Here is a 14,287-nt window from a genome sequence, read left to right as displayed (position 1 = left end):
ATATCAACTTTTGAAATACTACTGTTGCATACTTTATATAAATGATAATTAAGCTTAACTAAAAGATCATTCGGAGTTCGCAACTTTGGTAATAAGATTAAGCTTGTTATATAGAAATATCTATGTGTTTTTGTGTTTGTGTACGTTTTCTCATACTTCAGAAATTACCTTGCAAGTGCGATCAAAGTCAAATGTCTATTTTGGATTAAGCAAATTTCTCTACACATTTATCTAAATTTTTAAAATATATATATTTTTTTTATCAAAAAGAACAAGATTTCGACTGCAAAAAGATGTGTGAAAAGTTACAACGTGTTGTTGTCTCCCTCACGGATTCCATGCACAAAATGTCCAATAGCAGCCGAATTGACAAATCTATTGATGGCAATGTGAAATTGCTGAGCAAGACGACTCTGATGCTGCGCTTGATGAGCGGCAATGAGTCAAGGAAAAAATCACAATCAACTGATTACGTTCAGCGGTTGCAGTTTGACGCTGTAGGCTACGAGGAGGAACGACATGTGAAGGATGAGCTCAACGGATTGTTGGCGCAGATGATACGTCATCATCGCTCTGGCTGTCTGCTCCGCTTGACGCCTCGTCGCAGCCACAATGTGAATCTGTTGACGCATCTGCTCGTCTCGCAATTGGACAAGTTGTTGGGGCAGCATCGCCTTGAGGGCATCTGTGTGGAGTACTATGATGTGAGGAAGTTTGACATGATCAACATGCTGGCCAAATCCCGACGCAGCGGTAAGAGGGAAATGCAAAGCACCAGCGAGTTATTCCAATGGCTGCGCAATGAGTATGCATCGTTGCGAGTCTCTGCAACTGGCGATGATTACATTCATGTGGAATTTCTGCTCAATGATGGCGGTCACAGGCACAAGGTTCAATTCTCCCTGTTTGACATCTTCGACTGCACTTGTCGCACGGATCTGGTGAAGTTTTTTCGGCAACTACCAAAGCGAAAACACTCGCAGAACTCGCTAATCTTGGACTGCATCAAGGAGAGTTTTGACTCTAAGCGATCAGTCTGCACTCTGGTGCTCTGCGAGATTTCGCTGGACAAGGAGTGCGTCAAGGAGTTGCCGCAGTTCCTGCAGCTAGCGGATTTGGCCAGCAGGAGCATTGGCGGAAAGGAAATTCAAAGTAAATCCACCGATTCCCATTCATTGGAGGACATCATCAGCAGTGAATCCAAGGATCTCTCAATCCAATCGCCTTATGCTCGACCTGCCAGTCTCACCCATGAGGATTACAGCAAACTCTCCTCTTGGTATTTTCGAATAGACAGCATATACTCCAAGGTGAGGTCCACCATGGAGCGTCACTATAATATGCAGTACCGCCAAAAGTTCCTTAAACTTTGTCAGCAACTGAAATACAGCCGCATCTCCAATGATAAGTCTGGTGGGGATGCGCACCGTTTGTTGCTCCAGCGCAGCTTCGAGGATGTGGAGGCTACTGCCAATTATGCGGAGGCTCTGCGGCAATTTCGACAGCTGGAAAAGGAGGTGAACAAATCAAACTTTGCTCCCACTTTGTCGACGTACCTAAGCACCAAGAACTTCGAGCTCCTGAACGATGAGTATGGTCTGCAGCAACGGGAATTGCTAAATCTTCGAGAGCACAGAAGTCTCATATAGGAATTAGGATAATTCTGTCAAGGATTATAAAAAAAAAAGTGAAACCTAAAACTTATCTATTTGAAATTGTTCAGTATTACAAGTTAAATATATTAATTAAATCAAATCGACAAAGAACAGATATCCTAGTCCATTCAAGAAGTCTATCAAGCAGTGGACTGACTCTGACATATATTACATATACAGAATCAAACTCTATAAGGAGATATGCCTTTCTGCTTCAAGCTGATATAAAATTTAGAATTAAATTATAACAGCCAGTCAAGTCTCAGTCAAAAGTGTAATCTTTTTTATAATTTTTATTATAATGTTTGTATATTTTTTTTTTTATGAGAAACACGAAATATTTTGTGGTTTCAACGCGTTTACATATTTAGTATATAGTATAATATAATATACATAAAATACATACATATTTATATACCTATACATATACGTATACATTTATATAAATAGCAAATATTATTGTCAACAATATGGATCCATGTAATAGTAGTTTTAATCAGCATTTCCAGCTGCGGCTTCAGGCTATATAATGAACAGCTAATAATGCCCAATACAATGTGTAACAGTTACATATATAATTCAAGATATCATAATATCATATGCAGTACCCGTATGCGGGGTATTCCCTAGGCTAAAAACATTCAAAGCAACAATAATGCACACAAAATGCAATTAATTTTTAATTAACAATTCAATTCAGATCTTTTTTTTTTTTTTTTTTAAATATGTTTTATATCTTGGCAATGTTTTGAACAGTTAGGATATGTGCAGTTGGCTATGTACTCTATTGAAGGTAGGGTATAAGTTATCTCCGGGGTTTCCATTTCAAACTGGCAGTTCTGACAAATGTGATAAATTCCAAACAAAAAAAAACCAACTAAAGTTACTTAAAAAATAATTTTAAATCATAATCTAAACATAAAATGCAATGATTTCAATATAATTGAGCATGTCTCTACTAATTTTAATTAATATACTTTAAGGTGCTGCCAAAAAGAATAATATTTTTGAAACTCTTTAATGCGATATTCTTAAAATGCATTATAATGTTCATTGTACAAATGAGTTTAGCTCCATAAGGAGCAAAGGTCTTCGTCAACATAAAGATAGCTGTACTGCTTAATGGATAATATTATTATTATTGTAACCTGCACCCATTTAAAAGTGGGAAAAGGGCAAAATAATTGTTATTTTGTGTATATAATATTCACAAGAGCTTGTAGAATGTATATGTATTTTGATTACTCACACACTAAGAGTAATTAGCTTATGCGAAGGCTCTGTAAAATTTATAGATTTCTTGAAACACGCATTTCTTTCTCTGGTCTGGAATTTTCAACATTGCCCATAATGCTTATACTTGTTTTGAGAACAATATTCTAAATGTTTTGGGTGTACGAATCGATTTAAAATTTATAAATTTTCTTGAAATTTATTCTCTGGTTCAGAATACAATATTCTTCATTCTTTTGAGTGTAAGTAAAAAAAAATTCAAGTAACAATAGGCTTTGAACAATTTTCTTTTTGCTTTTTTTTTATTCTTTTGCTTTTGTTTTTTTTTACAGTCTTTGCAATTTTGGGTTCAATGCTAAATGTTAGTTCAATTTTTGTGATGGAATCAAAGAAAGGAAATGAAACATGCTGCACTGGGCTTAGTATAAACTTAAAACATATATAAAAATATATCTATTCGTAGTTTTTCATTGCTGGCTCTTGAAGAAAATTCTCAATTCGAATACGTCAAGCACCGGAATTTGTTGTGTATATATAATTTCATAATTGCCTGGCTACACAAAAGCTTTTGAGTTTTGTTTTCTTTCTTTTCGTTATGCAATATTATATTAAATGCTATCATTTGCTGTTTGGCTAACGTGATCTATCCCATCTGCTTGGTAATTTTCAACATACATAAGTCCAAGTGATGAATCCTCTACATCTGCTAATCTCTACACCTGAGCTGGTTTCGTCTGCTTGCCGAGTACCATGAGCAGCTTTTGTAGGAAACGTGTGAGGCTTACTGCAAAGTACGAAGAAGAGCAAAAATTAGTTAAGAACATAAGTACCACTAAGGATCTACTTAAGTGCGCTACAACTAAGTATGAAGAACGAATGGTTAGACGTTTACGTATACGAGTGCACAAGATATAATAAAAGAGGTTAGAGGTTAGGTTTAAATACACTGTGCAACAACAAAATTTAGCTAGAACACAGTCAAGCTGTGTCTAAGTTCGGCTGCTGAATCTAAAAAAAAATTCGAGCTGATAACCTTTTGGAAACATCGAATATTAATATATCTATTTGAACTTACAAAATGTTTATTCTTTAATTGCAAATGAGCATAAATTTTTTTTTTAAATAAACTGTATGTTTTAGTAAAGTGCGACTAAAAATTGAGTTTTGTTAGTAGATCAAATTTGATACAGTATTTTGAGTTTAATATCAATACGGAAAAAACCTTTTTTATATCCAAATTTTCATAGGTGGCAAAATTTGAATTGAAGCTTTAGGTTTAATCTCAAATAGCGTTTAGTGAATGTATTTTTTTAATTCCCTTTTTTTATGCAATTAATCAAAAAACGAAGCTACATTTTTGAAAAGTCATAAATGATGTTCCATTATTATAAATTAAAGTTATTTTTGTTTTCGATTTAGCAGCCGATTTGACAGTCCGAAAGACAGGCAAATGTTGAGGTTATCTGATCTTCCTAAAACTTGTTACACAGTGTTATTATAAGTGCAAAAAGCAGGCATTTGGTGTGTGTGTTCTTTGGGTTAGTCGTTGTGTTAATACAAACTTAAGAAAACTAAGATAAGGAGCAAACTTAAAAACCTTTGACGCCGCTTTGGGACGCACAACCATCATCAGTTTCTGTAGTACTTGTGTAAGTCCGCCTAGAGAAGAACGTTTTGGGAGTTTAGCATGTAAATAATATATGAAAAGGAAAGCACAGAATTTCTTTTTCTTTTCTTATTTTTTGGTGAGGACACAGACGAAAGCAGTTGGCGAAGAATAGAAAGATTTAAGCTCCAAACAACTTACCCATGGATTTTTGGAACCAAATTGGTTTGTTCTTCCAGGCAATGAATAACAAATAGACCGGTATGCTGGATAGTATCATGAGGATGCCATAGCCTGTCTCCACAGGACTCGCGTACATGGGCACAACGGTTACGAATACTGTGGCAATCAGGTACACAATGGGGAATACCAACGGTACACGAATGGGGCGGGGCAAGTTCGGTTGTGCCCAACGCAGCCACGGCAAACAAAGTACAGCAACGCCAATGCTTAGCTGAAAGGGATTAAAAAATAAATAAATTGAGTCAATTTATATTCAAAGTTTGTTCTTTCTCATTTTGATAGACTTACCCAAGTGGCAAAGCCCACATAGTTGATGAGCGCAAAGATATCGGAGACAGTCAGGTACAACATGGAAAGCAGCGCCATTGCCAGGATAGCCGGAGTGGGCGTAAAGCGTTGAATTTGAATCATGGTTAGAATTTCTGGCATCTGACCATTATTGGCGCCAGCGTAGAACAGACGCGAGGAGGTGAGTAAAATGCCATTGACGGCACCAAACGTGGACAAAGCCACAAATACTGCAAAGATAAATTCATAAAAAAAATGACGATGGAAATATTTCAAATAAAATTGGCAGACAGACAGTCAGTCTCTTATTGAAGTACGCACCTGGTATGGTCCAGGCCAGCATGCCGAAGGCTTTTTCCGCATAGGTAACAGCAACGGCCGAGGAGCCCATGACCTCTTCGGGCGAGAGGATGGTGTAGAAGGATACGTTGGCCATCACATAGACGATGGTAACCAGGGTGCAACTGATGGCAATGGCACGTGGCAGATTCTTGACGGGATCCTTCAGCTCCTCAATGATAAAGTTCAAGTAATTCCTGACAGCAGCAAGTAAGAAGCACAAATCCAATTAGACCAAACAAGCCATGTGACAAAATGAACAAATCGGCTTACACAGAGAAAAATAAATCAAGTATTTACTTTGTTCTCAAGTCGATTGTAATCTTATATACATATATAATATAAATACAAGTGAATTAAAGTTCTTTTTACATCCGTTATTTTCGCACGAATACTATTCGAAGTGTCTATGGCTTAAAGTTGTATTCTTGCGTATACATAATTTTAAATAGTATAAATTATATATTAATTAATATTAACAGTAAATAAATATCATTTAATTCTGTTCATATTAATTAAACCTTATTTCAGTACGAACGTTTTTCGCCGTGTGTAAAACTCACCAGCCGTTGTAGGCAAACAGGCCCGAGTAGAAGGACAATGCCAAGGATGTGACCTGCGTGTCGCTGTTATCGAACGTAAAGTATTTCACATTGCCCAGATATAGCTGATACACTCCCGTCGCAATGATGATAAACAAGGCCAGCAGCTGCGAATGCCAATTCAATCCGAGACTGTAGTAATTTTTCTCGTTTGGGTTTTAAATTGCAAATGACATTTAACTTACTTTCGCATATGTGAATATATCCTGCACAGCGGTCGCCCATTTAACGTCCCAGCAATTGATCAGAGTCAGCACCACTGCAAATATACAGACATAATGACAACAAAGGAGTTTCTTTTATTATACGCTTGCCAGCGATTTAAAGAAGCCATCAATTGCAATGAACTGAGCATCATCCGGATGATGTAATAATACGAGGATTTACACAATGTTATATTAAACAGTCTGTTCTCTTTTTTACTATTGTTGTTGTTGTTGTTGTATTCGGTATTGTTGGAGCGCTTTGAAATACGCTTCATTAAATCATTATTAAATAAGTACTATAAAAACGATCGGTCACTCAACACATTATCAACGTGCAACACTTATACAAGACTTGACATTTGGGCGGTGTAATGTGTGTAAAAAATATGTAGCAACAACTAACTCTGGCAAGGCGGCGATTCTATACTCTGGCAGACACTTAAATTTTTGATTTTGCCATTATATTAATATGTTAATAATAAAAAAAAAAACTCTTGGGGCTAGAGGAAAACATATTTAAATCAGGAAAAAAAGGTAAACTAATTCCGGCAAATCAATTTATGTAAATTAAATTATTCAACTTCAATTTATTCATGTATTAAAGTAAAAAAAAAAACTAGGTGCTCTTATAATAATTTGTATTAGAAATACTTGTGATTCCATGAAACATAAGCCGATTTCATCAAATTTAAAATCAAGAAACTCAGTTTGATTAGATGTGTTTAAATGTTGATAGAAGAGAATAAACTACAGGAAATAATGTGTAGACAACTTAGATCCAATTAAAACTATTAATTACTATATATTTTCTACAACGTATTGCATCTAATATTGCTTAGTTTGCTCAAGAAAATATATATTAGAATGAATACAAAATAAGAATATATTTTCTATGAATAACAACTTAAGTTACATAACTGTAGAAGACATAAAAAATGATTTAACTTGATAAAAATTTGATAAAAGATTAAAATGTTCTGCATAATTATTTACATTTTTTGAATATCTAATCTACAGAGCCCAAAACAGAGGGAAAAAAGAGAACGCTTTATCAAAAGCACTTCTTACACAGATAACAATTATGTATATCCAAATAATGTATTTTCAATAAACACGGCTAAAAAACTCTCTGAAAGGGTATGATAGCAATTTTACATTCAAGTTGCAAACACTATAAATATTTTGTGATTAGAATGCTTAAACATGAATCTCAGCTGCCAGCTTTGCCTATTGGCAAAAATATATATTTATTTCTCTGCTGTTGATTTCGACTATTTTTTAGATTGTGCATCAACAAAACAAAACAAAATCGGAAATTGTAGTGCCTCCCGCCTGGGTAACAACAACTGCTGCTGATAACCCAATGGCAAACACTTTTACTATTTACTCTGCTCTCAGGGGATCTATAATTCAAATTGGGTCCAATCAATAGGTCAAGTACGCAACATTTCTGAGTGCAGCTAATCTATACAAGTTTGTGGCTATCAGAATGTGCAAAAGGGGTATCATGAAGTTGTGCAAATCTATGTAACAGTCAGAGGGGAACATTTCTGAACACAGCATTTGTTTGCTTGCCTATCTGATCTTAGAGACTATAAGAGCATTTCTCAAAGGTTTTACGAGTGAGAGGAGGCACATTTAACCTTCGTATTTGTGTTCTAAGGAGGTCACTCTCGCTTCGATTTTTATTGCATATTATAACTGTAGGTGTTGTTCTACTTACATATACAACAAACGGCCAGCAGTCGTGATGCATCCTCCGGTGGTGAGCACTCCGGAAAGAAAGGTTTCAGGACGTAGGTACTAAATGTTAATGCAACAATCGCTTGCGAACAGGGACGCACAATCATGCACTCGATCCAAAGACGTATGAATGCCATAAATGGTCCGAAAGTTTCCATAATGTAAGCATAATCCGCACCAGATTTGGTTATCATCGTGCCGAGTTCCGCATAACAATAGGCGCCCACCTAAATTACAATGTAGGAGAAATTAATGAGAAGTTAATTTTATTCTTAAAGTGATTTCTATGCTCAATTTTCAAGCCCAAAGTGGCTGTCATTTCAAGCATTTCCTCAACTGCCAACTGCCAGGCAGCGACCACACAGCGTATACGTAATTTCTTATTGAACGCCAGACGCAACGCGTGCTTTTGACAAGGGCGTGTCAGGCCTGTATCTGTATTGGGTGTACTGACTTGTATCTGTGCGTGTGTGGGTGTGGGTGTGTGTGTGTGTGTGTGGGAATTTCAATAATTTCATTAAAAGACAAAACGCTGTCAGCATTTGTAATTGAGTGTATTGGAGTCCTTTTCACAGTTTTGCATTGGCATTCGCATATCTATTAGTTGAATTGATTAATACACTAAGCAAAAAATATATGCCATCGATTTTAGAAAATCGTCAAAGTCAATTTGATTCATAAGAACATCATTTCAATTACGTGTAAGCGATTTTATAAATTTCTTAAATTGTAGAAAGAAAGTTTCTACAAATTAAAAATAATCAAATGTATTTTTGATTTTTGTTAAGCAGAAAAAAGAAACAAGCGTTTTTCCATTAAAAAAATGTATCTTATAAATTCAAAATTATTTCTCGTTTTCTAGTTGATTTTCCAAATACTCTGTTTCATGTTTTTCTTAGAGTGTATCAATGCACAACTGTTGAACGCCTCCGCAACAGGTGTGCTTCTGTGGTTAGCTAACTGAACTCTTAGCTCATTTGCATATCAGCAACAAACAATATTTATGGCTGCTGACACCAACTTGACTTAATTATTCACTCACCATTGAGAAGAGACCGGAAATGACCCACACAATAAGGGCCAAGTTAACACTGCCTGTATACATGAGCACTCCGGTGGGTGACACAAAGATGCCCGAGCCAATGATGGAGCCCACAATGACTGTGCAACCATTCAATAAGCTCATTTTGGCCTTAAGCGTCACCTCACCGCCACCATCCCCGCCAGCGCCATCATCGCCGCTGGTCAGTTTGTCGGTTGCATCTCCATTGCCATTTACAATTGAGCTCTTCCTTGAGGAGTTCTTGCGATTCAGTGACTCCGTTTCCATCCTGCAGCTGTGTGATTTTCAAGAATCTACCTGCAAAGTAAAAGGTAACCAAAAGTTTATTTTATTAAGTGGATAAAATATTGTAAAAATAAATGAACAATACTTTTATTATTTGTGTCTTAAAATTATAGTCACTTTTCAGTATATCTCTATTCTAATTACAAATTTATTCATATTATTTTATAAAAATCATCTGATTCACTGAAACTAGTTTTCTCAATACCTTACTTTCAGCATCCTAATAAGTTTAAGAGCCTATTTTTAGCTAAACAGATGAACATTTATATTTTACTGTTTATAGCATCACTTATAGAGCTCATAAAATTGTTTTAATTTTCTGCAAATTTTAGCTTGTCAAATATTGTTTCTGCTATTTTATGCAGAGCACGTTGTTCCCTCGGAGCGTCGATAAGTAGTCCATTAAAGTATTTTTTCGAAGCCAAATAACTCTTATGCCAATTACCTCATAATCTTGAGTTAGAAATCTTAATCTTGCACGACTTTGTGCTTATTATTTTTTGTGTTTCGATTTTTGCTTTTATTTCGTTATATGTTTGAGTAAAAGGCAAATCAAAGTTCAATGCCCTGCACTTTTTTGTGGCACATTTTGCACTTTAACTTTGGCGAATTTCGTTTTGTATTTCACTTCTTAAACCTTTCGGGGCACAACAGACATTTGCTGGTGCTCAGTGTGTACCTTCTCTTACAATCAGGCACGACCTCTTAAATTATCAGCTAGACTCACGATGAGGAAATAAATGAGATTCCAATGAGTTCGTTAAACCACGAATAATTTTCATTAAATAATATGTTATATACGAAATGTTTGACAGAGCCCGAGATTAATTGTTGACACATGGGGCGAGTGTCGGCCCATAATATATATAAACAAATATTTACTTAATGGCAAATCAAGGCTGTGGAAAACAAACAACGCCCACCTCCCTCTCTTTCTTGCCTATAATCATGTATTTGGTATGATTAGGTCACTTGTTTATTCAGTTACGATTATATAAGTCAGGTACTTCCTCCCCAAAGCAAGAACCGGCAAAACTGGGCACTGGGCGCTTTACATAAATTAGCATAACACCCAAGCGAGAATAACAACAGATGTGATTCAACTATGATTCTACTACAACTACTATTCAGCGTCAGGTAGAACAAACAGGTGAATAAACTAATGAGCTGCCTACACCAGAGCATAACATTTTACTCTTATTTTTTTTTTTTTTTTTTTTTCGAAATTAACATATTAACAGCAAGTGAGAGCAATTAAAAATACAAATAAATCTTTTCTGTCGGAGTTAAAGAGTATTTGCACTCAGAGAAAATCGAAGTCAGTCATACTTAGTATTTAGTAATTTGATCACCTATTTAAATACTTTCTTTTTTACGAATATATATATATATATATGTTTTTTCAGTGTATCAAATGAGAGCAAATGAGATCAATAACAGACACAGGAAGTCTGTTACAGGGTATTTGGTCATTAGTGTGCTTTTTTGGTTTCCTACAAACTTTAATTGCTAATTACCCCAACTAAAGTGCTTCTTTTACGTTTACAGTTGAGCAACCAAGCCGAACGGCGTGTAAAATTATTAAATTAATTATTTCATGGCTTTCTGAAAATTTGTCGAATATTTTGCATCATTTGTGTGGCAATAAAAGTGGTCAACTTGATGCAGCAAAATTGTTAATTGGGGTTTTTCTGGATTAACAACTGACGTCGAATACGAAACGGAAACTTGCAAAAACTGTAATATCATGAAATTACTGCGAAACTTACAACATTTTCTGACTCATGGGTTCTATGTAATTTCAACGTGTGAAAGGCAATTGTATTTGTAATAGTTAATTGATATACCATTATATGAATGAACTACGTTGTCTGCATGTCGGTCTACTCATTGTCAATGCCTTTCTACCTTTCACCGAGCCATTAATGTGGCCTAATTTTAGCCAACAAAATTGCTTTATGAGTTGAACAATAGTATATTGATTCATTAGGCTATGCCTGTGAACGCATTTGTGTTTATTACAGTGTTGCCCAATTTGCGTATACACACACCAAAAAAAAAAGAAAAGAAAGAAAAACCATTAATTATGATACCGTAAACAAACGTACAATAGTCTTTCAGCTATCTATAAACATATAAAACACACATGCTATCTATTTATATATATGCCCTTTAATTGCTATCAGAGCAGAACATGTTATATGCATTAAATATTTTATACACAATGTGATAAAGTACAATTAATATACTTAGTAAGAATTTGCAAATTATATATGTGCAACATTAAGAAGTTCTGGGGAATTTTTTCTGTGCCTGTTAAATTAAGCTTATATTTACAGATGATTGAATTTTGTCCGAGGTGTGAATTTTGCTTTATTGTTTTATTTTTCTTTTTTGCGCCATATGTTTTTAAATTTTCCGATAGCATTTTATTAATACGCTGTACATTTTTTGATTTTGGTCATTTTTTTGTATGTGTGTATTGATAAGAGAGATGAGTATAAGTTTGAAGGAATTTTCTATCGACTTTGTTTCTTTGTTTCTCAAATTAAAGCTAATGTTTATAATTCATTTGATTAATAGGTGTGAATTTGTGGCTATAAATTCATTTGCCTTTTCTGAATATTCGCGAGCATTTCAATTCAAGTTGAGCAAAATTTGCGCTGTTTTGTTTTAAAATGTATATATTTTTGTTTAAATAAATTCGAATATATTTGTTATTTTCTTATTTCTTTTGTGCACATTAAAACAGGCTGTGATGACAGTTTAAGCATTGTCCACACACACAAGATTACACACACAGGTACACAGGCAGTTGTTAAAATATTATTCGCTGGATATATCTATTGAGTTTAGATACCTTCTCAAAAGCAAATACAAATATATTTCGCGCCACACAAATCCGTTAAGCGTTCAACTGCAACGAGAACAACGGCGAACCGCACGCAATCAACGAATACGGCAGACTGACAAGAGAGCTGGTGCTGTTGCCTCCTGCTTCATGCCAACGACATCGTTTTCGCGGCGCAATCTCGGCGAGAGTTTGAGTACAGCTGACCCAAAGCATCCCCGTGTGTGCACACTTCACACTTCACACATTGCACAGTTAAAGCTCTGCTCGGCCAGTCAAAGTCGAAGCTTTGTTTTGTGTCGGCAAAGCTCTGATTATGCGCTACATCGAACTTGTTCGAGGTTGAATGTTTTCTGTTTTTAATAGAGGGCTCGTTCGCTTCTAACCGGCAATTTTGAATTTATAATTTTTCAACCAAAAACGAGTTATTTTTTATTCTGTTTCGGCTTTCAACAGAATTTCTGGTGTTGCCGTAACAAAAGTTGTTTTAATTTTTTTTTTTTTGTTTCTTCTTTCTCATTCTACCAACATGTTTGCTTTTAATTGTTTGTACACAAGTATTCTCCAGCGGGAAAAAGTTCGCGTCATTTTTATCTAAAAGATACTTGTTCGCAATTACTAATTATCTGTATGCTGCGCTGATTACGTTGTCAGCTCTTTGCACACGTGCTACATACATTATCGGATGGGTAGTTTTTGAAAATTATCATATTGTGATGAATTGGACAACTGTAGCAGTTCTGCAGATACAAAAGAATCTCTCAGATTAGAGTCCATTTAGTGTATCTTTCACACGTTTCACAGTTGTTGAGTTGTGCAAATTTGTTGCGATGCTCACAGATTTTTCGCGCTTATAAGTCTTTCAAATCCCACACTCTGTCTTGAAACAACCTATAATTGAATGTATCCGCAGCTGGGGCAATGTCTACACTTAAAAAAAAAATAAATAAATAAAAAGAGAACACAGTTTTACAATACAATAGATTAAAAAACAATAGAAATGCTGGATCTGGGTTTTAAGAAAGGAAATCTGACAGAATATGTATGGCGATTATTAAAACTCTTTAGTTCATTGTTTTTTTGTTTTTTTTTTGCTTTTTTTTTATGAGTGTATACTCAACTGCTTCAATTCAAATCCCTGACAATGAAGAGACTCGAAGACAGTTTCAATTTCTCTGTACAATTCACTAATAGCCCCTTTGTGGAATTTTAATAAAAGTTAAAGTCGTGCTATTTTGTGTTTATTACTGGAACTTACTTAACTTTTGTGCACAACGAGTCAATAAGACTAAAACTTGCTCCTACTTAAAAATAATTTTGTATATTTTGTTTTTTGTATTGCTCAACGTTAGGTTTACTTAGTCGCTTAAGTAATCGACAATTGTCGTGGTGGCTAAAGCGGCATTGAGTTGAGGTTCATAGAACATATATATATATATATATGTATATATAACTTTATGAGTATCTTGCTTAATGTACGCAAAGTCACTGAATTTAATTCAAATTCAAATTGCTGTTATCGTGATGCTTAGCATTGGCAGATCTGTACATTTACTAAGTGATTTACAATATGATTTGTTTGTATTTATCACTGTGTTCTATATAAATAGAATATTTCCATATGCTCAGAAGCTTAAGGTTTCATGTAATGTGACAATTACGTGTTTTGAAGCCTTATCGATAGATAGAAAAATATTACAGAAAATATCTGCAATACTAAATATCTTAGCAATTCAAAAAATAAATATTATTAAATACATCAACATATATAAAGCATAAGTAATGTATTATATTATATTATTAAAACAAAAAGTCTTAAACTTGAGAAAATATCATTCGAGATTATAGTAAAAAGAATCTACGACAGAAAATCCAATTTAAAGTTGCATTCTACAGATGTTTGTTAAATTGAATTAAGTGAAATTGAAAGTATACCTGCCCGTCATCTAAATCATTCTGCAAATCAATATAATACAAATTATTTTTAAAAAATTATTCTCGACTCGGTTTTGAACAAAATTGATAAATGGCATTTTTTAATCGGCAAAATGAAAACACCAATAAATTAGACACTTAATATGCGTTTATATATATATTTTTACTTATATATGATCTTTAGGCATGCACAAATGCGATACGCAACGCGTAAGTTGATCAAAGACAACCAAAACAC

General features: G+C 34.6%; 2 protein-coding genes and 1 long non-coding RNA gene across 4 annotated transcripts; 2 read left to right on the top strand and 1 right to left on the bottom strand.

Moving 5' to 3' along the window:
* The first annotated feature begins 266 nt into the window (after nucleotides 1-266).
* LOC6568578 lies at nucleotides 267-1,755 on the top strand. Its single transcript, XM_001994373.2, has one exon. The coding sequence runs from the start codon at nucleotides 294-296 to the stop codon at nucleotides 1,647-1,649; it is 1,356 nt and encodes a 451-aa protein (XP_001994409.2). The 5' UTR covers nucleotides 267-293; the 3' UTR covers nucleotides 1,650-1,755.
* A 595-nt stretch (nucleotides 1,756-2,350) lies between these two features.
* Nucleotides 2,351-12,273, bottom strand: LOC6568579 (Y+L amino acid transporter 2). 2 transcript variants are annotated; one of them, XM_001994374.3, is made up of 10 exons: nucleotides 12,124-12,273; nucleotides 8,958-9,275; nucleotides 7,896-8,142; nucleotides 6,152-6,225; nucleotides 5,928-6,073; nucleotides 5,347-5,561; nucleotides 5,026-5,255; nucleotides 4,696-4,948; nucleotides 4,486-4,547; nucleotides 2,351-3,672 (listed from the first exon to the last, which is right to left on the bottom strand). In XM_001994374.3, the coding sequence occupies exons 2-10, from the start codon at nucleotides 9,243-9,245 to the stop codon at nucleotides 3,670-3,672; spliced, it is 1,518 nt and encodes a 505-aa protein (XP_001994410.2). In that variant the 5' UTR covers nucleotides 9,246-9,275; nucleotides 12,124-12,273; the 3' UTR covers nucleotides 2,351-3,669. The 2 variants fall into 2 exon arrangements, with proteins under 2 accessions (XP_001994410.2, XP_032596532.1); XM_032740641.2 differs by lacking the exon at nucleotides 4,486-4,547 and having other exon boundaries at nucleotides 3,181-3,672; nucleotides 12,124-12,198.
* On the top strand, nucleotides 4,097-5,371 carry LOC116805843. Its single transcript, XR_004365422.2, has 4 exons — nucleotides 4,097-4,537; nucleotides 4,646-4,846; nucleotides 5,020-5,206; nucleotides 5,315-5,371. It is a non-coding gene; the product is annotated as an uncharacterized LOC116805843 (long non-coding RNA).
* Nucleotides 12,274-14,287: the final 2,014 nt, after the last annotated feature.

Source organism: Drosophila grimshawi, unplaced genomic scaffold (assembly GCF_018153295.1).
Source record: "Drosophila grimshawi isolate 15287-2541.00 unplaced genomic scaffold, ASM1815329v1 contig_311, whole genome shotgun sequence".
Taxonomy (NCBI): domain Eukaryota; kingdom Metazoa; phylum Arthropoda; class Insecta; order Diptera; family Drosophilidae; genus Drosophila; species Drosophila grimshawi.
Note: the sequence above shows the minus strand (reverse complement) of the source record. Positions and strands in the feature narration are given on the sequence as shown.